The sequence below is a fragment of the Cervus canadensis genome, chromosome 1 (assembly GCF_019320065.1).
Source record: "Cervus canadensis isolate Bull #8, Minnesota chromosome 1, ASM1932006v1, whole genome shotgun sequence".
Taxonomy (NCBI): Eukaryota; Metazoa; Chordata; class Mammalia; order Artiodactyla; family Cervidae; genus Cervus; species Cervus canadensis.
The window spans coordinates 65,871,958-65,896,461 of record NC_057386.1 but is presented as its reverse complement, the minus strand read 5'-3'; the positions used below and the strand labels follow the sequence as shown (position 1 = coordinate 65,896,461).

General features: G+C 40.1%; 1 protein-coding gene across 8 annotated transcripts in view; it reads right to left on the bottom strand.

Moving 5' to 3' along the window:
- Nucleotides 1-24,504, bottom strand: part of SH3D19 (SH3 domain containing 19) — a 196,786-nt gene that overhangs the window by 5,668 nt on the left and 166,614 nt on the right. For all 8 annotated transcript variants that reach the window (XM_043484650.1, XM_043484637.1, XM_043484644.1 and 5 more), the window contains 9 exons: nucleotides 17,281-17,342; nucleotides 16,089-16,353; nucleotides 13,669-13,737; nucleotides 13,360-13,500; nucleotides 9,726-9,798; nucleotides 8,622-8,752; nucleotides 6,443-6,498; nucleotides 3,949-4,151; nucleotides 2,750-2,802 (listed from right to left, as the gene is read on the bottom strand). In XM_043484650.1, the coding sequence (XP_043340585.1) occupies nucleotides 2,750-2,802; nucleotides 3,949-4,151; nucleotides 6,443-6,498; nucleotides 8,622-8,752; nucleotides 9,726-9,798; nucleotides 13,360-13,500; nucleotides 13,669-13,737; nucleotides 16,089-16,353; nucleotides 17,281-17,342 (1,053 nt within the window). The remainder of the gene's footprint in view (nucleotides 1-2,749; nucleotides 2,803-3,948; nucleotides 4,152-6,442; nucleotides 6,499-8,621; nucleotides 8,753-9,725; nucleotides 9,799-13,359; nucleotides 13,501-13,668; nucleotides 13,738-16,088; nucleotides 16,354-17,280; nucleotides 17,343-24,504) is intronic.

Genomic DNA, 24,504 nt, shown 5'->3' with positions numbered 1-24,504 from the left:
TGGTGGCAAAAAAACTAAGGGGTCACAACGTTTCAAAGTCTGAGGGCCACTTTAAATCACTCAATACCTAATGTCACTAATAAATTTCAGAAATAAAAGCTTCCAATGACTTTTTTCTTAGAATTCTAAATGACATGTGATAAAATTTGTGACTTTGCTTTTAAGGGATATATAATGCCTAAGTAAAATTTTTTTTCTAATTATGGTCTATGACATTGTGTGTGCTAAGTCACTTCAGTCATGTCTAACTCTTTGCAACCCCATGGACTGTAGCCTGCCAAGCTCCTCTGTCCATGGGGTTCTGCAGGCAAGAATACTTGGGTAGGTTGCCATGCCCTCCTCTAGCAGATCTTCCCACCAGGGATGGAACCTGTGTCTTCTGCATTGGCAGGTGGGCTCTTCACCACTAGTGCCGTCTGGGAAGCCCATGCTCTATGACATTAGTTACATTAAAAAATTAGATAAAAGTGTATCATATTTGTATATAGTATTTATGACACTATGAAAACATTCTGGCAAACATATAATTTTCCTTTTTTCTTTTTTTCGGCCACACAGTGCAGCTTGTGGGATTTTTTTTTTTTATTATTATTTTTTATTGAAGGATAAGTGTTTTACAAGCTCATGAGATTTTAATTCCCAGACCAGGGATTGAACCCAGGCTCTTGGTATTAGAAGCCCAGAATCCTAACCACTGGACTACCAGGGAATTTCCAAGCATGTAATTTTCAGTGAAGACCTTTACCTAAATTAGGAAGGATCAGAATGGGCAGTCTGTTAATTCCCAGGTCTCTACCTGGTGACTCAGCAATAAAGCATCTGCCTGCAATGCAGGAGATGTGGGTTCGATCCCTGGGTTGAGAAGATCCCCAGAGGAGGAAACGGCAACTCACTTCAGTATTCCTGCCTAGAAAATTCCATGGACAGAGGAGCTTGGTGGGCTATAGCCCAGGGAGTTGCAGAGAGCTGGACACAAGTGAGCGCACGGCTGAGCACTGCACACACAAGCTGGCTGAGAGGCTATTGGGTCCCACGGCCCAAGACTGCATTAGTGTACACTTCTCATTTCACAAGTCACAGTTCGCTCCAAGGCTGGCAGGACAACCACCCAGATGTGGTGGGCAAGCGTGATGGTTCATGCTCCAACAAGAATGCTTTTTGCTGCAAATACATCATAAGAGGGTTCTGCTCTGAGACAAGGAGTCTCTGCCAACTCGGATGGGTGCCCTGTGTTCAAGAAGCTCAAGTAGGGAGGCAAGGATTACACCAAGATCAAAAGCTTAGAGCCAGATGGGCCTGGGTTCCAGACCAGTTCTGTCACTCCCAGTTAACAGAGGGCAAGACGTCTCACTGCTCTAAGCCTCAGCTTCATCTCAGGGCTCACGTGGGGATCAAATGAGGTAATACGTGTAGACTGCTCAGCATGGTGCCTGGCACATCTTAAGTTCTCAACAGTTGATGGCTTCAAAGAAAAACAACAAAATAAGCAAACAAAAAACCCTAACCCTATCCTCTTGTTCCTGCACTTGAGAAACCAACTCTATAGAAGAGTACTTGTCATTCCTGAGAAATAGTGGCCACCACGCGAACATTTCCTTTTGAAGAACTGTGGTCACTTTCTTTCCTGTTTGACGATCAGTGGGGGGATGAGAGAATTGAGAGACACACAGCCCAATGACCCCTGATGTTGTGACAAACAATGACCCCGTCAGGCTCACTCTTCTAAAATCTGTCACAAAAAACGATGGAAGTCACTCACATTCCCATCCAGTTTGAACACTTCTGAAGTCATGCTAGACACTGTAAAAATTTTAATACATTTTTTCTCTCTCCCATTATAAAAATAATGCAAATGTTCCTGAATATTTGGCAAGTTCGGAAATCTACAAAGAATGGGAAAAACATCCATCTATCTATAATGTTAACCACCTAAGGAAACTGAATGTTAACAACTTAAATACATTTCCTGCTAGTCTTTTTATGCTGTATATTCAGTTTCATTATATGTTTTCCTCCCATGACATTTACTTTACAAATCTAGTTTTTCATGCTCAGAACATTTTCCCAATAATGGCCATATTCAGGTTATTTCCAATTTTTTCATGTTTATAATAACACTGCTACGACCATCTTTGTGACTAAAACCTTGTCTCACTTTTCATCTTTAGGGTGAGAGATAAAAACATTGATAACAATAATCTGTACTTTTCCTCTTTTAACAATCACATACCTATAATTACTTGTTTGCTGTTGTTGTATTGAATCTTTGGTTAACTAGATACGTTAAATGGTATTTTATTGTCTCCTTACAAGGCATTTCTTTGATTACTGTAAGGTTAAATAATTTTTTTAGGGACTTCCCTGGTGGTCCAGTGGTTAAAACTCTGTGCTCCCAACACAGGGAGCGTGGGTTTGAGATCTGGACAGGGAACCCAGGTGGTGCAGCCAAAACACAAACAAACAAAAAACCTTTTTTATTATCAGCCACTTATACTATCTCTTTCATGAATATTCTAATGTCTCTTTCCTCATTAATTTTTATCAGTGTTTGTATGTTTTTCTAATTCATTTGTATGATGAACTCTATGAGCAAGAAAAATATTGATCACCTAACTATTTACCTCAAATATCTGCTACATGAATTTAAAAATTAAACACTTCTTTTGATATAATTATCAATTATGATTTTAATAGTCCTCCCAGAGATAAAACTTGGCTTTCACCACAATTATATATTCAAGCAACCTACCTGAGAATTTGCACCAGAATCTTCTTTTTTGGTCTTTGGTGGTACCTTTGCGCCTATATTTTTAAAAGAAAATCAAAACTTCAGATGTAAAGACCATACAGCATTGGGAAAAAACTTTGAGAGGAAAGTGAAAAGTTTGGGATTCCAGATCAGTCTCTTCACGTACTGGCTACTAGCTTTGCCAGGCCAGTACAAACTACCCTCTCTGGGTTTGTTTTCTTTACTGTAGACCGAAAGAGGAAATACATTAGTTATACTCTATAGGCCATTCCTGTTTAAAAGTTGATGACTCTTTTTTTTGGCCATCTCTAATATGAAGCTTCCCTGATAGCTAATATGAACAGCTTCCCTGATAGCTCAATTGGTAAAGAACCCGCCTGCAATGAAAGAGACCCCGGTTCAATTCCTGGGTTGGGAAAACCTGCTGGAGGAGGGATAGGCTACCCACTCCAGTATTCTGTGGCTTCCTGTGTGGCTCAGCTGGTAAAGACTCTGCCTGCAATGTGGGAGACCTGGGTTCCATCCCTGAGTTGGGAAGATCCCCTGGAGAAGGGAAAGGCTACCCACTCCAGTATTCTGGCCTGGAGAAGTCCATGGACTGTGTAGCCCAGGTTGTCACAAAGAGTTGGACACGACTGAGTGACTTTAGTAGACAAATATAAAGCTACTGCTAATAAACCAGCTCTTTGAGAGACTGCCACAATAATGACTATCCCCAAAATGACAAATGCCATTTAAAAATCATTTTTCCTTCTACCTTAAAAAAATATGGCAATGTGGATTGTTATGCAACTTAAGTATTGACCTATTACCTGGTTTATTTGAATTAGGATCAGTCAGACAGTCAGTTCAGTCTCTCAGTCGTGTCCGACTTTTTGCGACCCCATGAATCACAGCATGCCAGGCCTCCCTGTCCATCACCAGCTCCCGGAGTTTACTCAAACTCATGTCCATCGAGTCGGTGATGCCATCCAGCCATCTCATCCTCTGTCGTCCCCTTCTCCTCCTGCCCTCAATCTTTCCCAGCATCAGGGTCTTTTCCAATGAGTCAACTCTTCACATAAAGTGGCCAAACTATTGGAATTTCAGCTTCAACATCAGTCCTTCCAATGAACACCCAGGACTACTCTCCTTTAGGATGGATTGGTTGGATAGAATTAGGATAGTACACAATAAAAAACCATACTCTCTATACTCACTTAAAACATTTGTACCAGAGGTGGGATGATCCTCAATGAGTTCCACAAAGTTAAGGGGGAAGATCCCAGATCTGTCTCCAAGTTCTCCTCTCGCCCACTCATCATTCACATACTCTTTAAGAATAATAATTTCTCCCTCTGAGAAACTTAACTCGTCCTTCTGGTCTCCAATATACTCAAATCGAGCAATACACCTTGGGCCTCTGAAGAAAGATCACATTTGTGGGTTAAATTAGGCAGTACTAACTTTCAAAATGCCTGGAAACCCTCATTTAATCTTTCAGTGAATATTTATTTTGTATTTACTTTGGAACAAGATATAAGAGGCATAATTTAAAATTTCCATGAAAAAGACTAAGCTACCTTTCTAAATGACAGTCCTTACTTTGTAGATACAAGCCTGTTTCACTCAGAAAGGCTAAAGTCACGGTTTCTAGTACATGCAGAATGCCAGAGAAGCAACTAGTGGTTAGTTTAGGTTGTCACATCTTTTGATCACATTTTCATGATAGAATCTCCCCAGTCTCCATGTTTTTGTATCCCTGGGCCACAGTAATCCAGGGCTAAGTCTGAACCCTCTCAGTCATAAACGCACTGAGTTTAGACGTGTTAACCCTGAGGATCTCAGGGCAAGACATCAAGCTTCCATGGCAGAAAATCAATGGGCATCAGCTGGGCAGGGTAGATGCTTAAGATATGTTGAATCAGTGAGTTCTGTATATAGATGAATGGTCTTCAAAACTAGGAGGTTCAAAGAAAACACTCGACATATTATCTTACAACATTTAATCTTATACCTAACACTATGGCTGATTCATATCAATGTATGACAAAACCCACTGAAATGTTGTGAAGCAATTAGCCTCCAACTAATAAAAAAATTTAAAAAAAAAAATGACTTTTGTATCTCCTTTAAAAAGGCTTCAGTTCTGAGAATTGGAACAATCCTTAAATGATCTGCAATTCTGACTGATAATAAGATAAAAACAGACATGAAATTGCATCCCTCGAAGACATGATTGAATACCAAACCTTCAATTTGAGGTTTCAGAAAGGAAGTTTCAATGACTAAGGAGAGGCAATTGCCTGAAAAGAAAAGGTTGGTACTGGCTGCAATCAAAGTCTGATTTAAGTCAGGTCAATGGATCAATGGCTATGAAAGCCCACTTTAAATTCAACCTGCTGACACAGTAAACACCGCTTAAAAACAGGAGAAAAGCGGAACCTGAAACAGCATGAAACTACTGTGGTCTCGGAAGTTTTCTTATTTGTGATAACCTTTGCATTTATTTTCTGAAGTCCTCAGAGAGCATATCTTCTTATGTCTGACCTATTCAAAGACAGGTTTACAGTCTTCAGGAGGTACTGGATTCTATTAATTTGCTCATTTAACTGGAATATAAAGTTGCATTGTGGCAATGTTTTAAATCACAAAGGAGTTACAATGATGCATAAAAGGATACATAAATTCACTGAAAGGTCTTCAAACATAAAAGAAGACTCCTCCAAATTAACTCCTCCTTTACTTTCTTTTATGTCCTCTCAAAAAAAAAAACAATACAAAATACCTAGCAGATTTGTAGACTTCATATTTCTATTAGGTTTAAATATTTTCTATTGTTGGAGGAGAGAGTGGGCTCCTGTCTAACACTTGGAAATGAACTGTCTGAGGAGACACATGTGCTGACAAAGCAAGAACCATTATTGGGAAGGGGCGCGGGGACGAGCAGCGGGGTAAGGGAACCCAGGAGGACTGCTCTGCCACACGGCTGGCAGCCCCAGGTTTTACTGTAATGGGGTTAGTCTCCTGGTGGTCTCTAGGCAACCATTCTGACTCAGGGTCCTTCGTGGTGGCGTGTGCATTGCTCAGCCGAGATGGATTTCAGCAGGAAGGATTCTGGGAGGTTGGCAGGACATAGTCTGGCATCTCTTCCCTCCTTTTGGCCCCTCCCAAATTCTTCCAGTTGGTTTTATAAGACATATTATGGGCAGGCGTCTCCTCCTTTTTTGGCCTCTCCCAGATTCTCCCAGTTAGTTTTCATGCTTCTTATCGGGACCTCCTGTTGTGAGACAACTCGTTCAAGTGGTTATTGTCACGCCTGGTCAAGGTAGGTGGTTTTGGTCAATGGTTCGTTCCCTAACACTATGACAAAAGTATTTGAACTTTCTAGAAATAAGTTGGTAGATAAATACCAGAAGGCCAACACAAAATGCAATGGATGATGAAACCTCTCTATTCAGACAAAGTTAGGCTGTGGGAAGCACCAGGACAGACTGTGGCTGTCTATATGCCCTATATTGGTACAGAGAGTTGCTATTATCAGCGTGCTGCAATTTCATCAGATTTTTAAACAAGTCGTTTTCCTCATAATTAAAAAGACACACTGAGAATCTGAATAATCATGCATCTGAAGTGTTAACGCTTGTTAATTCTTTATGATATAAATGCTCATATCCTTTGTATTTTGTGCAAAAGAACACAAGTAAAACTTACTTAACACAATGAGATGAGATGGATTCCCTTTTCCCATTTCCTCCTGGAACATCAATCTAGTAAAGACAAACATCAAGGCAACAATTGTATTATTTCAGATTTTCATAAGATAAATTTAAGGTTAAGTAATTAGGAAATTTACAACTGAGGTTAACCAGTTTAGCTAGGTATTAAATCGACAAAACATACCATAGATGCTAAAAAGGTATGAAATCCAGAATTTGGGTTTTGAAAAAACTCCATAACTTGTGATGTAGCCCTCCTTGTACAGCCAATCAATCTTCCTCTTATTTGCTGGAATAAGCACATTATGTCGTTCCCCCCTAACTGGGGCTCTCTATCTCATATCCCCTAAGTTGAAAACATCAGGTGAGGAGGGCTTAGCATAGAAACTAGGCATAGGTACTATCTAGACACTTAGCCAAAGTGTTGGTAGAATTCTGCAATATTTCCATGACCCCAAATAAAGTCTTTTAACCAAACTTGTGATTCTGTCCATTTTCATAACCCTGGGCCATTTTTCCCCCCTGCACTGTAAGCAGGGAAGGAAGAGAGGACTTGGCACTCAGTGAGCATCTAGGGGTGAGCATGTTATATAATACCTCATCTACAAGGCTTAGTAGAGCTAAGTTGTGATGAAATATTTGACCGTAATGCACTAAGTCAGAAAACTACTTAAAGCTTTGAGGTTTACATTAAATAAATCAGTGCCCTTCTTGATGAATTCCAAAAGTTTGAAGTTTTAAAACAACTTTTTAAACTTGCAGGCTTAGAAATAACACATCAATAATGTGGCAAATACAGTGTGACTGATTTCAGTGTGGTAACTGCTTTTTAAAGTACAGCTACACTGGGCAGAAGAAAAATGAGGAAGAGTGCTAAAACCAACATTATTCTTAATATTAATCTAGAGAATGTGGTTGGATTTCTCCAAAGAATCAGGGTATTTATATATCAGACAACTTGTAAGACCCACATTTTGTAATTCCAGAGACTCAGTCTCATTTATACTTGAAACATATAGGTTATCTGTTATGTCTGTTTGCTAAGCTTCTGGTGTAATCAAAAATCATTTGCTTCCCCTCCTCAAATAAGTGATTAATGCTCAACTATTTAAGCTAGCTTTATTGATATTTTTCAGTATCAATAAGTTATATCAGCAACTGAGTCATTCTCTTCCCATTGATATAAATGCTCGTGTGGCAGTCTTATTTCATCTCTATGTTTCTCAGCCACCCAGGCTTAACACTCAGGGCTCTACCATAGGGTCTGCTTTTACCAGTTAGACTGTGAGGGTGTATAAAATTCTAACACTTTATATAATATTTTCCAGTCAGATTTGAAACTATTAAGTGAAAAACCATTCCCTCCAATGAAAGTACTTTAGTTTGCCAAATCTATTTTTTAAGAAGAATCTTCTCATCTATTTGTCTATGGCTGTACTGGGTCTCTGTGCTGTGCGGGCCTCCTCCAGCTGCGGTGAGTGGGGGCTGCTCCCTGGCTGGGGGGCATGGATCCTCACTGTGCTGGCTGCTCCTGCCGCAGGGCACCGGGCCTAGCACGTGGGCTCTGGAGCCTGGCCTTGGCAGTTCGCCGCATGGCTTAGCTGCCCCATGGCGTGTGAGATCTCTCCAGGCCAAGGGCTGAACCTTTGTCCTCTGCATTGCAAGGTGGACGCTTAGCCACTGGACCATCAGGGAAATCCTATATATGTATTTTATAGATGGAAATAAATGGCAATGGAAAGAATGAAAGAAATCAATAACGAAATGCACTCCAAAGAAAAAGAAAAGTGGTACCATCACCTCAGAGAACAAACATTCCTATAGGACAATCCAGTATCACTTAATTCTTATTTGCTGAATATTTCAAAGGATTAACATATACCCTCAAGTGCTTATCAACCCTCCAAGAATAGCTGTGGACCTGCAGTAGCTTTTTACCTTAGGATTTCAGATAGCATTTAAGCATTACGTTCTAATACTCATAATATATTAATAATTAACCACTGTCTAGTTGAACAAACCTTTATTTCTCAATTTTTCAAATACTAAATGAATTAATAGAAGAGACAGAACCAGAAGCCAAGAATCTAGGCATCTGGTTATTTTTTTTAAACTGTAAATTACATGGAATCCATTGAATATATGACCAATTTCAACATGCACAACCTACTTACAATCACTTTGACGTAGTTGGCCGGAAATACACCAGTCTGGTTTCTACATTTCCCTCTGTACCAATCTGTATCTATTTTTTCCAGAAGATGAACAATTTCTCCAGAAGTGAGGCTCAAATCATCAGCTTGCTCTGTACGATAGAATTATAATGATGTGTGATCAATTACCCTGGTTGCAGAGCTGATTAAAGCAGAGCACAACGTAGCATTCAGTTCTGTCCACCAAGGCAGTATGTTCTACTGATTCTGAGAACAGATTATACTAATTGAATTGACTTTAAAAATATTTTTTTTCCTGGATATTGCTATTATGAATTTCCCCTTTTAAGGTCAAATAAGATATTATTTACCAGGCACTAACTGATAGGGAATGCTTGAAAAACACACACACACAAAACATTGTGCTTGCCAATGATTCTTCCTGTGCCGATATAAACGTCTGCTGAATACATATTTTAACAATGAAACCATTTTATAGACACGGTATAATATTCATATTCTCAACCATGCTTAAAAATCATTTCAATCTCAAAATACTAAGGGAGTCCTACAGCTCTTTAGCATATAAATTTACTTACACTGAAATAAAAATCAGTCTACCAAGTGGACAAAAAAAAAGGTATAAATAAATCTGGAATTTATTTTATTTGAAGCCTTGGATATAAAAGGTATTTAAAAATTGATGACAAAAATGTATATTTTCATTTCATAAGTAATAGCTGAGCTATGTGTGTTGGTTTTACAACCCTTAGCAGAAAAGAACTTCACTTTTAGTAAATCTGAATTAATTTCATTATGTTGGGAAAGAGTTAAAAAGTTTCCAACTGGTAGGCAGTTTGCTATTTGTTCATGTGTAAGTGAAACACTGTCTCCTCCTCTCTCTCTCACAGGGAGTATCAAAAGCAAGAGTGTGCAGGTAAGCTTTCTGGCATGGCTGGGTGCAGTCAACTCTTCCTGAAGGTGGGGTGATGGATAAGATGACCTGTTCAGTCTAGGGCTCCATCGGTACGGAAAGTGAAGACAGATGTCCTTGAGAGGTTAACCTGGGGAGGATGCCTGATCCTGGATCCTAAGGTTCTACCGCTTTATCATCTCTGTCCTTACCTGCTGGGAAATCATGAAGGACGACAGCGTGGGGGGCACCAGTGTCAACAGGCTTCTGAGGGCAGCTTGGATCCTGAGGGAGCAAACAGAGCCGTGAATGGCGTGTGCATGATGCATGCTGGATTTATTATTCACTCGGAGACCTTTGTTTTTTTTTTTCCTCATTGAGGTCCTCTTGACACAATTATATTATGAGTACAAGATGCAAACCACACAGCTGAGCCAAACAAGGGAAGCATGACCAAGTGGAAAAGGTGTGAGTCCCTGCCGGAGGAGAAGAGAAATAACTCTCAATTATGATACCCCCCCAGCACTTTTCTTAAACTGAGAGAGTAAACAAAAGGAAATTAAACTTAAGTTTTTGTTGGTTGTTTTTGGTTTTTTAAAGCAGTATCTATTCTACACTGAAGTAGTCATTTTTACCTCTTTACCTTTCAAGGATCGCTTTTTCCATAAACTGTGATCAGAACTAAACCTTAAGAACAAGACCTTAAAAGTATTCTCTTCATTAAGATGGAAAAAGAAGGAAGTTCTGCAATTTACACTCTTGCCTTTTGTAATGAAAAGAGCTAACGACTTTTACAAAAGTATAATTCACAAAAAGTAAAATCCACTTCATTTATTACCACTTAACTGAATGCCTTCTGTAATTTGAAAGCCAATGCTACCTCTCATGCCTGGCCTGGATTTTCTATTTAATCTGAATGGTTTATTCAATAGTAATTCTAAGTAAATTAGCAAAGAGAATTCAATATTTTCCACCCATCTAACCAGTGCTTAGACTGGCCAGAGGAGAAGCCAGATTTGAAGAGTGACCGTTTCTTAATGACAGGCAGTTGTTATCCACATCATCATCGTCATCATCATCTGACTGATGGATATTATTTGGAATTATAACTTACTTTCTTTGATTTTTAAATGAAAGTGATTTTTTGTGCCTTTCTTGTCTCTTCCTTCCTTTAATGGCTCCTGCCCATCAGGGACTGCCCCTTTCCTGACCATGATGTTCAGCTGGTCAGACATCAGGGGTCGTGGTCCACCCCTCTCCACATCCGCCCTGCAGCTCCTTTGTGCAACTCTTTTCTGAATCAACTGTACTGAATCAACTGTAAGGCAGCTGCGGAGGCACGCTGCCTTCTCTCACATCAGCTGAACTTAATACAGGAAGGGCTAAGGCAGCCTGGTGTATTAGTTTACCAAAGCAACACCAACATTGTCTTAGAGGCTGCTTAGTGCTTTTCCTTAAATAAATGGGCATAATGGGAATTTCAGGGATTGCAGAAAGGAACTATGAGATATGTTAAGCCTGGAGGGGCTTTAAAAATTACTATTTACCCAATTTAGCATATGTGTGGTTTTCATTTTTTTCTGATTTACATCTGTAGACAAAGGGATGACTGCTCCAATAAATGGTGTTAGGCTAGATGACTTTACATCTGGAAAAAGTGAAGTCAGAGGCCTACCCCACACCAAACATAAACATGGACCTGCAGATGGACCAAGGCCCACACACCAGCCAAAGAGGGTAGAAGTGGGACAGTCGGCAGCCTGTGCCTCCCGCTCTCGCTTCCCTGCCTTCTGTGCACGGCTGTCCCTTTGATGCTGCTCATCACCTTGGCCTGGCAGGTGAAGGGTGAGAGGAAAGGTGAATGGGGCTGGCCACAGGGGTCGGAACAACTCAGGGGCAGGAACACACGATTAGAGTGGATATCTGGGAGGGAAATCTAACATATTTCAAAGTTCTTTCTAGTATGACTATAATAGCTAATACTAATGAGTAATGAGAATAGTTAATATACACTGTTTGCCCACTATGCACTATTCACGATACTAAGCACCTTACAGATGCTAAATTACCTAAATTAATTAGCTCATTTAATTTTTTAAGGATCTTTGAGATATAAGGCACATGCCATAAAATTTAAGCATTTAAAGTGTACCTAATTTTAGCATATTCACAGAATTGTGCGACCACCACCACAATCTAACTTTAGGACGTATTTATCATCCCTCCAGAAGCCTCCCACCCATTGGCCATCACTCCCCCTCACCCTTCCCCCAGCCCTGGGCAACCACTAATCTACCTTCCGGATTTACCTATTCTGAACTTTCATATAAATGAAATCATAATGATAAATCAATTCTATAATCAACTCTGAGGATTCTCATATCTATTTCACACATTTAAAAAATGAGGTTCAGAGAGGTCAGATCACTGCCTCCAGTGGCAACTGAGGGCAACTGAGACCCGCAGCTGTGTGAGAACCACGCGAGGCGCAGATCCCTTGCCTCCCTGCTCGGACAGCCCAGCCTTACCTCATAACGTGCAATGTCTTCTGTTGACTAAGGCAGGGGAGAGTGTAACACAGTTTTAGAGATATTTACCTTCACACTAGGCTTTCAGGTAGGTTTTACTTTTCTGAAAAGGGTAATGTTAGCCATGACCCAGAGCCTGAGAGAGGCCCCACTTAGGTTTCAGCAGCTGTGGGTCATTGGTGGTCACCTTTCTGCAAGCATGAGTAAAGTAATGTCCCAGGTGACAAAGCCATGAATGTTTATAAAAGAACAGCTTGTAATTTTTTCAGCTTCTATTTTTCTATTTCTTTCTTTCAACTTCTATTTTCCTTTTCAGAAAGGAAAGCTTTCTGACAGTACAATCCCCATGGCTACCCATCAATGTTTCAAAAGAGAGGAAGCACAGTGGTGACAGATGGGTAATGCTGCCTCAAAGCAGAGAAATGAGCGACAGAAGAACTTTCCCCATGTGGACTGAAGTCAGAAATGTCAACATTCCAGCTGTAGCCAGCATAACACATATCTTCTCTGCTCTCCGAAATTCGAATCTTTAGTTTCTTAGCAAACCTCAAATGATAGACTGCCTTCCAAGAAGAACTGCATGAGATTATGAAAACTAGGATGAATGACAAACCAAACACTTTAACTTGGCTTAAATGACTGATAGGTCTCATTTTTCATGTTTGCTACATTACCTAACAGACAGTGAAAATTTTAACTGGATACCCTAAGCAGCTCTTTAAAGAATATGCCTCTGTAAATTGTTCAATGGCATTTTTCTTGCTCAACAAATGACCTTCAATAATCATTGTATTCTCCTAGGCTCCACAGATTTGTTAGGCCTAAATAGTGACTTCAGAGTGTTGTAACATTTCATTTCATTATTTTATGAGCTATGATCAGAGAAACAAGGACTATACTCATCTTAAATCTTACAGGGAAGCTTTTTAATGTCAGCCTTTATAGGGCCCTCCTTAAAATAATTATCCATTCTGCTAGAAAACCAATCTCTAATACTTTGGTAAATGTATTTACATTATTTCAAAAGTAAATAGGTCTTACAGCTGAAAATTAATGACTGAGTGTCCTGGATGCTGCGAGTCAGCGTGATACGAGGAAGGCAGACCACACGGTAGTCACTCTGTATCAAAGTGATTAGTATGGCAGTGGCAAGTCTCTTAGAAGTAATTTATTCTTAAAATGGAATAAAACGCTACTGTAATTTTTACTCTGGTTAAAATAAACGTGCTAATAAAAACCTGAGGATAGCTATAATTAATAGTTCTATGAAATGTGCTGCCATGTGTGATATGAGGATGGTACAGTATTAATTCCTCACGTTTGGTCTGCTGCTAAGATGTTCGTCAAGTGGCGTGATGATCTTCATCTGAGACAGGTGAACTCTGCCGGCATCATCTCCCTTCCGGCACTCCAAGTAATTACCTTCTGCCTGCTTCAGTATCACCAGGACGTCCCCACGCTGTAAGGTACAATACCACTCTCTGAAGCAATTATTATTTAATAAAACATTATTACTTTTCCACATTTTAATCTTTGGAGCCTAAAGCATTTAATAATGTGTAAAACAGTAACAGAGACCAGCAAATTTTTAAAAAAATTTGTCAGTAAAGAAGGAGCTCTACTTTACCTTACAAGAAAGTTCTCCAGGGTTTTGTGGGATGACATCTTCATTGGCAATTCCATGAGGCACAGACATCTTGAACATAAACCAATATAAAGGATTATTCATAATCAAATAACTGTGTCCCAAGAGGCTGATCATGTGGGGATTTGGCACATGTGCCTGCAGCATAACTTCCAGCAGGTAAACTCTTCACCCAGCTTCCTCAAGCTCAGGATCTAGTTGGCGGGGCTGCTGCCTCTCAGGATACACAGAGTCCTTGGGGGCCTGGGGCTGAGCCCACAGGACTCGGGGGCTGAAGGCGGCCTAAGGTCCCCCTTTCACAGTCACAACCGGGAAGGTCCACTCCACCAGGTTCCCAGAGCGTCATAAGGGCGAATGCCCAGCACTGACCTCACAGCCTGACGGTCAGGGGGGCTGACGGGGGACTGGTGTGTCCTGTGTGGGGCTGGACAGGCTGCTTCTACCTGCCTTCAATCTCTTTCCCTGCAGTCTCTCTGGTGCCGCTGCCTGACCTCAGTCATTCCTGGTCACTCAGCCTTGTCTGATCTTAGAATGGCTCTTACGTCTGTAGCCTCCTCTGGCCAGAGGACTCTGCCCCCTGCCTTGGTAAATTCTGGCTGATAAACACAGGTCAGAGGGCTGTAGAGTACAAAAGGTGTAGCCAGGAGATGTGATCACACAAGCTCACGTATAACAAGAAAGGGAGGCTGCCCTCGGGAGCAAAGACACAGCACAAGGGTGCGGGCCTAGGAGGCGGGGCGGATGGGGTGGCTTCCAGCGGTCTGTCAGGGCGTCAGGGTGCCAGAGTGACCCTGGGGGGCAAGATAATGGTGGGGCACCCACAGGAAAGATGAGGGGTTTAAGGAGTTATTTTGTAAAGAGACATACTACTATAATCTATCATCATCTTGATTTATTAATTTCTTTACTTTTCTGGCCTGGAGAATCCCATGGACTGTATAGTCCATTGGGCCGCAAAGAGTTGGACACGACTGAGAGACTTTCACTTTCACTTCACTTTTAAGTTATTCAAATGCTTTATTGACATTATATAGCTAGGCTAAGACCTATAAGCAAAATCTGATACCCCCAATGAGGCTCTTAACATGGAACAGGCAATATAATTAGAGACTTTACAATTAGTAACATGATTTTCTTTCTCCTTTTTTTGGCTGCACAGGCTGGGCTTTGTGAGAGCTTAGTTCCCAGACCAGGGATTGAAACCGCGCCCCTTGCAGTGGAAGCATGTACTCCTACACTAGACACCAGGGAAGTCCTGTAACACTATTTCCTAGTATGGCTTAATGGTAAAGAGCATGGGCTTAGACCTAGTCAATCTGTATTCCAATCTTGGCTCCACCATTACTGGCTTTGTGATCCTGGACAGGCTATTTAATCTCTCTGAGTATTATTTTCTTCATCTGCCTAACAGAAATAAAAATAGTATCCACTTCACAGGGTTGATGTGAGGAACAAATAGTTGTTTAATATACATAAAGTGCTTCAAACAATGCCTGACTCATGAGTACTCAACACATCAGCTGCTGCTTTTATTATTTTTAAGTAAGCTATTCAAATTAAAATTTTATCAGTTTAAATGAATATGAATATATATGAATATCATACCTCCTTCTTATCTGTCTATATCATTCCCTTAAGAAGAGGGAAAAAAATCCTAAATGGTTTAAAATGAAAACAATTTTCAGCTCAATGATGGAACTGTAGAACAATATGAAATGAATAAATGCTGTTCTTGTTAAGAGCTACTGTTGTATAATTGTTTAAAAAGTGCCAACACTCCAGCTCCTTATCATTTTAATTTGCTCTAGATTTCATCAGGTTAACCTGACCAAAGTAGAGAGAACACATCAACTCCAAAGACAAAGGCTTAAGGTCACAGGATAAGAAAAACATTCAAAGAGAACAAATTTAATATCTCAACTATCTTTATTATTGATGAAAACTTCTAACTGGTAACTATTAAATGGACCATGATAATCAGGTTTAAAAAAGTAGAAAATGAGGGAAAAACCATTTTAATAAAAACTTTCTTTCCACTTCACTTCAAATTTTACTCTGTGGGCAAGGAAGATATAAGACATAAACTATACTGAGATGTGAATATAATATCTGTCAGGTACTCCCATCAGTATAACCTACTGGGTCAGGTTCTTCAGAATTTCTGTTTGGTCAAGCCAGACAGCAGATTGCAATCCCTGCTGCCCTGCTTCCTGTTCCTATGTTTCTAATAATGAAACTGTGCTTTAACGACTTAGGTTTTATCACAGCCTACTTGTCTAAAACACTCTAGCATCAAGGGGCAATTACACATTTGTCTCACCAACTTTTTCTAAGAACAGGGGTCTTATATATGCTTTAGGACAAACCTCTGGACCAGAAACATTTTTAAAAGCTACATTTACCATGTACTTTCTGTAGAGAGGGTGTCCTGGTTTGGGACGCGGGGGCAGTACTGGATCTTGATTTTTAAAGACTTGACTCTTGGCTTTTGAGAGTCCAGGTGCCAAGTTACTTGGTTTTTTCTGAAGATCCATGTCAGAAGAAGACCGATTAAAAGGCAGCTTTTTATTTGATGTTCTGGTTGCTGGAAGTTTAGGGGGAGGTGGTCTCTCAGGGGCCCCCTTGGGAGGAGGCTGTCGAGCTGGTACGACTTTTCCATTTACAGGCCTGAAATTCAAGGTGGCAGCTGTGAGTCAGGGTTTGATCGATGGTAGGTTCTGCTTTGTCCTTTCTTACAGACACACACACACAGGGCTTTCTGCTAATGTAACACCATTTACTGAAACATGCTGGGTATGCTATTTTTCAGCAAATGACTGCTGCATTAAACATTATATTATTAGAAGAAATGCCATGATGTTCCAGCTTCCTCTTATCTTGCACTAGAGATTCATTAGTTCAAGACAAACAAGTATTTACTATCATGAGCTCTCTAAGGCCCCATTTGCTCTTAAACACACCATGACTGTTTCAGAAAACTAAGCACTTTCTACCAAAGCCTGAGATGAAAAGCTTATAATAAGATATCATGTAGATGTGATGGGGTCTTCTAGATGATCAGGAAGGGAAAAACAAACTCTAATGTTCATGTTCTAGGAATCATTATTAAAACTCTAATTTAGATTAAAACAAAGAAAGCTAAGTTCTGAAAATAGGATAGCAACACCAACCAATGGACTTTTATAAACAATGGAGTTTGATAATAATAATAATAATAATAATGAAATAATGAAATTTTATAAACAAATTTTATAAACAGTGGAGTTTGAGCAAACTCCAGGAGATGGTGAAGGACGGGGGGCCTGGCATGCTGCAGTCCATGGGGTCACAAAGAGTCAGACACAACTTAGCAACTGAACAACAACAATAGAGATTCGTGTGTGTGCTCTGTGAGTTTTTAGATTGTGTTAAACAAGAAACAGAGATTCCTACAACCTGCTGTTAGAAACAGACTATGGGCTAGTGGCCTGGGTAAATTTGTGAGTTATTTCTAAAAAAAGATAGAAGGCCAACAACACAGAAAACAAAGTCTGGTCTCGGAGTCATTAGATTTTCTTTAACTGACTTTTTAGAGGTTTTCCCACGCTTACCTACCTGGGTGGCAACCTTGGGGGTCCTCGCACAGATCCTCCTGATTGACCAGCAATGTCAGATTCCTGAAAGAATCAGAGAATGGTTTTTAGCTAAGGTTAATCTGAAACAAGGCTTGTCAAGAGGAATTATGGACAAATTTTTGGCTAGAAAAGTGGAAAAGTAGCTGAGTTACAGAAAGGAGATTAGAAGAGTTTTCTCATCTCGGTCCTCACTGTCCATGTCACAGTGCGACTGAGAACAGAGAGGCAGAGGCTGGGGCTCTGCTGCTGTGGGCCATGGCCCACCCAACGGCACCGGTGACTGCACACCCAGCATGTTCTAAGGGATTAAGGATGATGCTTAACTCACGATAGGTTACAGAGTGCCAATTTAAGCAGGCACTGTAGGGAATTTTTTAAAAATATGGCATTTATTTATCCCATGACAATACTTAAGATAATGCAGTGCTCCTAAGTTTAAACATACAGTAAGTGAGGTGGCTGATTAGTGTGTTTTACCTAGAACAGCCAAATCTCTCATACTGGCTGGTTTCCACATTGTGTGGTGGGTTTTGAACTGGAAGGAAGTGGGAACATAACAGAAACTTAAGGAGTGGCCTGAAAGGAGAGCATGTGAGAAGAACAGAGAAGGCTTGAGAAAGCAGAGAGCTTATACCACAAGAATCCCTTGGAAGAAACAGAGCAGCCATCATGTTCAACAGAAGAGTCCAAAATGCAGTACTTGGACACAATCTCAAAAATGACACAATGATCTCTGTTCGTTTCCAAGGCAAACCATTCAATATCACAGTAATCCAAGTCTATGCCCCCAAACAATAATGCTAAAGAAGCTGAAGTTGAATGGTTCTATGAAGACTTATAAGACCTTATAGAACTAACACCCAAAAATGATGTCCTTTTCATTATAGGGGACTGGAATGCAAAGTAGAAAGTCAACAGATACCTGGAGTAACAGGCAAATTTGGCCTTAGAGTACAGAACAAAGCAGGGCAAAGGCTAATAGAATTTTGCCAAGAGAATGCGCTGGTCACAACAAATACCCTCCTTCCAACAACACAGGAGAAGACTCTACACATAGACACCACCAGATGGTCAATACCAAGATCAGATTGATTATATTCTTTGCAGCCAAAGATGGAGAAGCTCTATATAGTCAGCAAAAAAGACCAGGAGCTGACTGAGCTCAGATCATAAACTCCTTATTGCCAAATTCAGACTTATATTGAAGAAAGTAGGGAAAACCACTAGACCATTCAGGTATGACCTAAGTCAAATCCCTTATGATTATACAGTGGAAGTGGAAAATAGATTCAAGGGACTAGATCTGATAGACAGGGTGCCTGATGAACTATGGACGGAGGTTCGTGACATTGTACAGGAGACAGGGATCAAGGCCATCCCCAAGAAAAAGATGTGCAAAAGGCAAAACGGCTGTCTGAGGAGGCCTTACAAATAGCTGAGAAAAGAAGAAAAGTGAAAGGCAAAGGCGAAAAGGAAAGACATTCCCATTTGAATGCAGAGTTCCAAAGAACAACAAGGAGAGGTAAGAAAGCCTTCCTCAGTGATCAGTGCAAAGAAATAGATGAAAACAACAAAATGGGAAAGACTAGAGACCTCCTCAAGAAAATTAGAGATACCAAGGGAATATATCATGCAAAGATGAGCACAATGAAGAAGAGAAATGGTATGGACCTAACAGAAGCAGAAGATATTAAGAAGAGGTGGCAAGAATACACAGAAGAACTATACAAAAAAGATCTTCACAACCCAGATAACCACAATGGTGTGATTACTCACCTAGAGCCAGACATCCTGGAATGTGAAGTGAAGTGTGCCTTAGTAAGCATCACAAAGAACAAAGCTAGTGGAGGTGATGGAATTCCAGTTGAGCTATTTAAAATCCTAAAAGATGATGCTGTGAAAGTGCTGCATTCAATATGCCAGCAAAATTGGAAAACCCAGCAGTGGCCACGGGACTGGAAAAGGTCAGTTTTCATTCCAATCCCAAAGAAAAGCAATGCCAAAGAATGCTCAAACTACTGCACAACTGCACTCATCTCACATGCTAGCAAAGTAATGCTCAAAATTCTCCAAGCCAGGCTTTAACAGTACGTGAACAGTGAACTTCCAGATGTTCAAGCTGGATTTAGAAAAGGTAGAGGAACCAGAGATCAAATTGCCAACATCCATTGGATCATTGAAAGAGCCAAAGAGTTCCAGAAAAACATCTATTTCTGCTTTACTGACTATGCCAAAGCCTTTGATTGTGTGGATCAACAAACAAACTATGGAAAATTCTGAAAGAGATGGGAATACCAGACCACCTGACTTGCCTCCTGAGAAACCTGTATGCAGGTCAAGAAGCAACAGTTAGAACTGGACAGTTAGAACAACAGACTGGTTCCAAATCGGGAAAGGAGTACGTCAAGGCTTCATATTGTCACTCTGCTTATTTAACTTATGTACAGAGTATATCATGAGAAACACTGGGCTGGATGAAGCACAAGCTGGAATCCAGATTGCTGGGAGAAATATCAATAACTTCAGATATGCAGATGACACCACCCTGATGGGCAGAAAGTGAAGAAGAATTAAAGAGCCCCTTGATGAAAGTGAAAGAGGAGTGAAAAAGTTGGGTTTAAAGCTCAACATTCAGAAAACTAAGATCATGGCATCTGGTCCCATCACTTCATTGCAAATAGATGTTCCGGAAACAGTGACAGACTTTATTTTTGGGGGCTCTAATATCACTGCAAATTGTGACTGCAGCCATGAAATTAAAAGACGCTTGCTCTTTGGAAGAAAAGTTATGGCCAACCTAGACAGCATATTAAAAAGCAGAGACATTACTTTGTCAACAAAGGTCTGTCTAGTCAAGGCTATGGTTTTTCCAGTAGTCATGTATGGATGGGAGAGTTGGACTATAAAGAAAGCTGAGTGCTGAAGAACTGATGCTTTTGAATTGTGGTGTTGGAGGAGACTCTTGAGAGTCCCTTGGACTGCAAGGAGATCCAACCAGTCCATCCTAAAGGAAATCAGTTCTGAATATTCATTGGAAGGACTGATGCTGAAGCTGAAACTCCAATACTTTGGCCACCTCAGGCAAAGAACTGACTCGTTTGAAATGACCCTGATGCTGGGAAAGATTGAAGGCAGGAGGAGACAGGGATGACAGAGGATGAGATGGTTGGATGGCATCACCAGGAGTTGGTGATGGACAGTGAAGCCTGGTGTGCTGCAGTCCATAGGGTCACAAAGAGTTGGACACAACTGAGCAACTGAACTGAACTGAACTATATACATCTAGAGCAAAGGGTTTGGATGTGCTGAGAAGATTTTTGGAGGAAAGAGCAAAGGGAGGTGGTGTGAAAAACAAGAGAGGGAGAGTTGGAATCTTTGGTCTGAAAGTAGATGAGAGAAATTGAAAGTGTGGAGATCAACAGGAAGACTTCTCTAGGAGAAGGGGTTCAAACTGTGATAATTAAATAAGTCTTCTGAACATGTTATTGCCCAGGGATTGGGTAATGAATATAAAACATGGAAAATTTTTTCAGATCATCTGTTGAATGAGAAGTTAGAGGCTCTTAATGCCAAGACTTCTATGCTTTATTTTAAGGGAAAAGTCCTTACTAAATTCTTCTAATTCTAATTGAGTCTCTTTTTTTCAACTTTCTTACTTTCTAAGCCCTGACCACTGACATCCAGGAAATAATATTTTTCCAAGACCACCAGAGGGGAGGGGAATACTAGGTCTTTAAAATGACATTCCTTTTTTTTTTGTAAAGGTGATATAGCTACAGATTGATAATCTTTGGGCTAATTTGGTCTCTTTTCCCCCTTCTTATCTTACAAATGAGTTAAAACTCACTTCTGTGGTTTGTAATTCACACTGAATATTTACAACTTTTCCTTAAATACCAAATGATTAATTGCTAATAACTGCGATCATCTGAATATGTTTCAATGTTTTATAATCCCATTTTTAAAAACAAATTAAGCTTGCCCTTAAAACTTGGTTTCACTAATGAGTTCAGTTAATGTAGTGAGGCAAGTCACCAGCTCATAAACCCTGCAATATTACAGACCATCATCCATGCCTTATAAATACACTGCTGCCTATATGCCTCCCAACAAATCCTGCTATGATACCTGAAAAACTCATTTACTTCTTTGGCCACCTTTAAAATTGAAACAAAGAGAAAAACACTCAGCAGATAGGTAGGAACTCATATACTTTTTCTTCAAAATTACTTAATGACTAAGGGCAGATTAGAAAAAGATGTATAAATTTGACATGGATGATGTACTTTAATAAAGACATACCACACAATCCTAATCTTCTACCAAATATTAGCTGCAGTTTTCTCTGGGTGGTTTATATATCTTTATGGGAGATCTTAAATACCTTTTTAATTTCTCAATTTTGAATTATGAGCAAAAATAAATCAGAAAAAAAGGCAGTATACTCGAATCTTCCAGGACTGTTAGGCACATTCGAAAAGGCATTGCTGCACTGGACAGACTTCACATACTGAGAGGAGGGGCTTGGTTCTTGCAGGAGCCATGGTCTCAGGGTCTGGTCAAGTTCAGGTTTGCACACAGCTTCTGCTGACAGTCTTTGGAAGATTATTGATTAGGGATTTCCTGTTTTTCAATATTCCACACATGCATGGAGCTTGTAGTTGCCTTTTGCAGTTTTTCTCTAGCTCTGACATCCCTGAACTATGACTTTTGATGTTTGGGTAAGCATTTTAGTTCTGGGTGAAGTTGGTTTTTCTGTTTGTACTGCCCTGCAGATGCCATCTTTTTGTTCATCTTCATTGGGATGGTTCGTTATGTTCAATTTAAAAATAATTCCAGCCCCCTCCCCCCTTTCTTGCTGCATTTTCAAAAGACAGACATCTCTTCCAAAACCACATTCCTGTTCGCTAGAATCACTGAGCAGCCTCTGCAGATGTGCCTTCTCTTCTTTCTCCAGGCACTGATACCACTTCTCAGGTCCTGAACTCATCAGAGAGCTCCTGGGCTGCAGCTGAGATGCCTTCCACCTTCTGGGCCACGTCCCCCAACTCTCTCCCTGCGCTGGCTGGCAGAAGCCCTGGATTTTCACAGAACAGTCTGCTCCCACTGACAGAATGGCACCATTTGCCTACTGATGTTTCTCACCCTGGAGTCCTTTATCGTTTAAGTGAGGACTGAGATTTTGCAGGGACAGCCATCTTGTCATGAGACGGAAAATTCCCTGGCTCTTAAGGCAGGAGAAGCAGTAGAGGGTCTTTGTTCTGTGCCTCATCAGAAGACTTACCTGTCAAAGACCCTCTCTGCATGGGTCATCACACTGGTGAAACATTCTTTCCAGAGATCTTTCCCCACACCTGAAGACTTTCTGGCCTCTGGTCGAAAATCCACTCAGTTATTGTAATTCTTAAAACAACAGGAATTTCTCAGTCATAGATTTCTGGCGCTGGAAATCTATGTGTGTGACTTCAGCCAAATCATTTAACCTGTGATCTCTTTCTTGTCTCTTCTTCCCTCAGACCCAGTGTGTCTGTTAGGTATGAATTCATTACAGCACAGCTCAGGGGGCTCTGAGCTCTCCCCCACCTCTGTAAACACTGCAGGATGAGATTTCTGTCATGCTGTTCATGCGAGGTAGAAACAGTTAGGAATAAAGTTCCCTCTCCAGATGGTTCAGTTTATTCTAACTTCCTTTTCTTTCTTCTTTTTTTTTCTATGTTGGAGTTGCTTTGTGGATTGCTTAACACCAAATGGAATAATACTTAATATTTTAATACAGCTTTATGGTTGACAAAGCCCACCACTCAAAGTATGTCTACTCGTCATCCTCTCACTCCATTCTACAGCCCTTCACAGTAGAGGCTAGTAACCTTCTCAAGCAACTTTTTCTCCATGGAAATACGGGATTTCCCCCATCAACAACTCTATGGCACGATCTCTATCATCCTCTTTTGGGTTTCCTTGGCCCAGTTTTAATAAAAATTTATTACCAAGTACTTTGAAATGCAAGTGATCACTAAATTTTAATTCAGCCTACAGGAAAATCTCATTAACTTGATATTGGCTAATTCAATTTAATGGATCCATCAAAGAAATTTCTCTTCACTAGATGATTAGATCAGTTTGCATGTATAATAAGCATAGTTAATTCACAATGTAAAACTATTACAAAATTTGAACTGAAAATTTGGCTCTAAGACTTTAAGAATTGGTTTCTTTTGAAACAAACTGTAAAGATAACCTAGGAATTTCGAAAACTATGGAAAAGTGGTATTGAAGTTGGAATTTTTTAAAAAATGTGTATATATTTAAAACTTTTGACCACCATCTGTTAACAAGCACATGCTAAAGCACTAATTTTAAATTTAAAAAATAATTTTCGCCTAAATTTCAGATGAACAAATCCTCATGATTATCTTAAAATTATGTGATTCATTCAGTATTTCACATATAATCTGATCAATGAACTAAATCTGTTTTCACAAAAATTAAAAGTTCTTAGAGATTTTTAATAACTTCCTCATCATCAGTGCTATTTAAAAGATAATGCTGGGACTCTCAGGGTGATCTGAGTTTGCCTGCCAATGCAGAGGACACAGGTTCCTTCCCTGGTCCTGGAAGATCCCACATGCTATGGAGCTACTCGGCCTGTGCACTCTAGAGTTCAGGCTCTACAAACAAGAGAAGCCACTGCAAGGAGAAACCCATGCATCGCAACAAAGACTCAGTGCAACCAAAAATGTAAAAAATAAAAAAAATTTTTAAAAGACAATATACTGCTGCTAAGTCACTTCACTCATGTCCGACTCTGTGAGACCCCATCCCTGGGATTCTCTAGGCAAGAACACTGGAGTGGGTTGCCATTTCCTTCTCCAATGCATAAAAGTAAAAAGTGAAAGTGAAGTCGCTCAGCCATGTCCGACTCTTCGGACCCCATGGACTGTAGCCTACCAGGCTCCTCCATCCATGGGATTTTCCAGGCAAGAGTACTGGAGTGGGGTGCCATTGCCTTCTCCGAACAATATACTGGTATAGGGCAAATTATTTTATGATGAAGTACAATGAATTAGCCTAAGTCTTTTATCCTATATGAATTTTAAAAATATTAAATAAGTACATGGAGCTTAGAAAATGGTTTGTAATAAAGGTTTTATCTGACTAATAGTAAAATAATTTAGACATCAGCTGAGTACTTAAAATTAGTGCG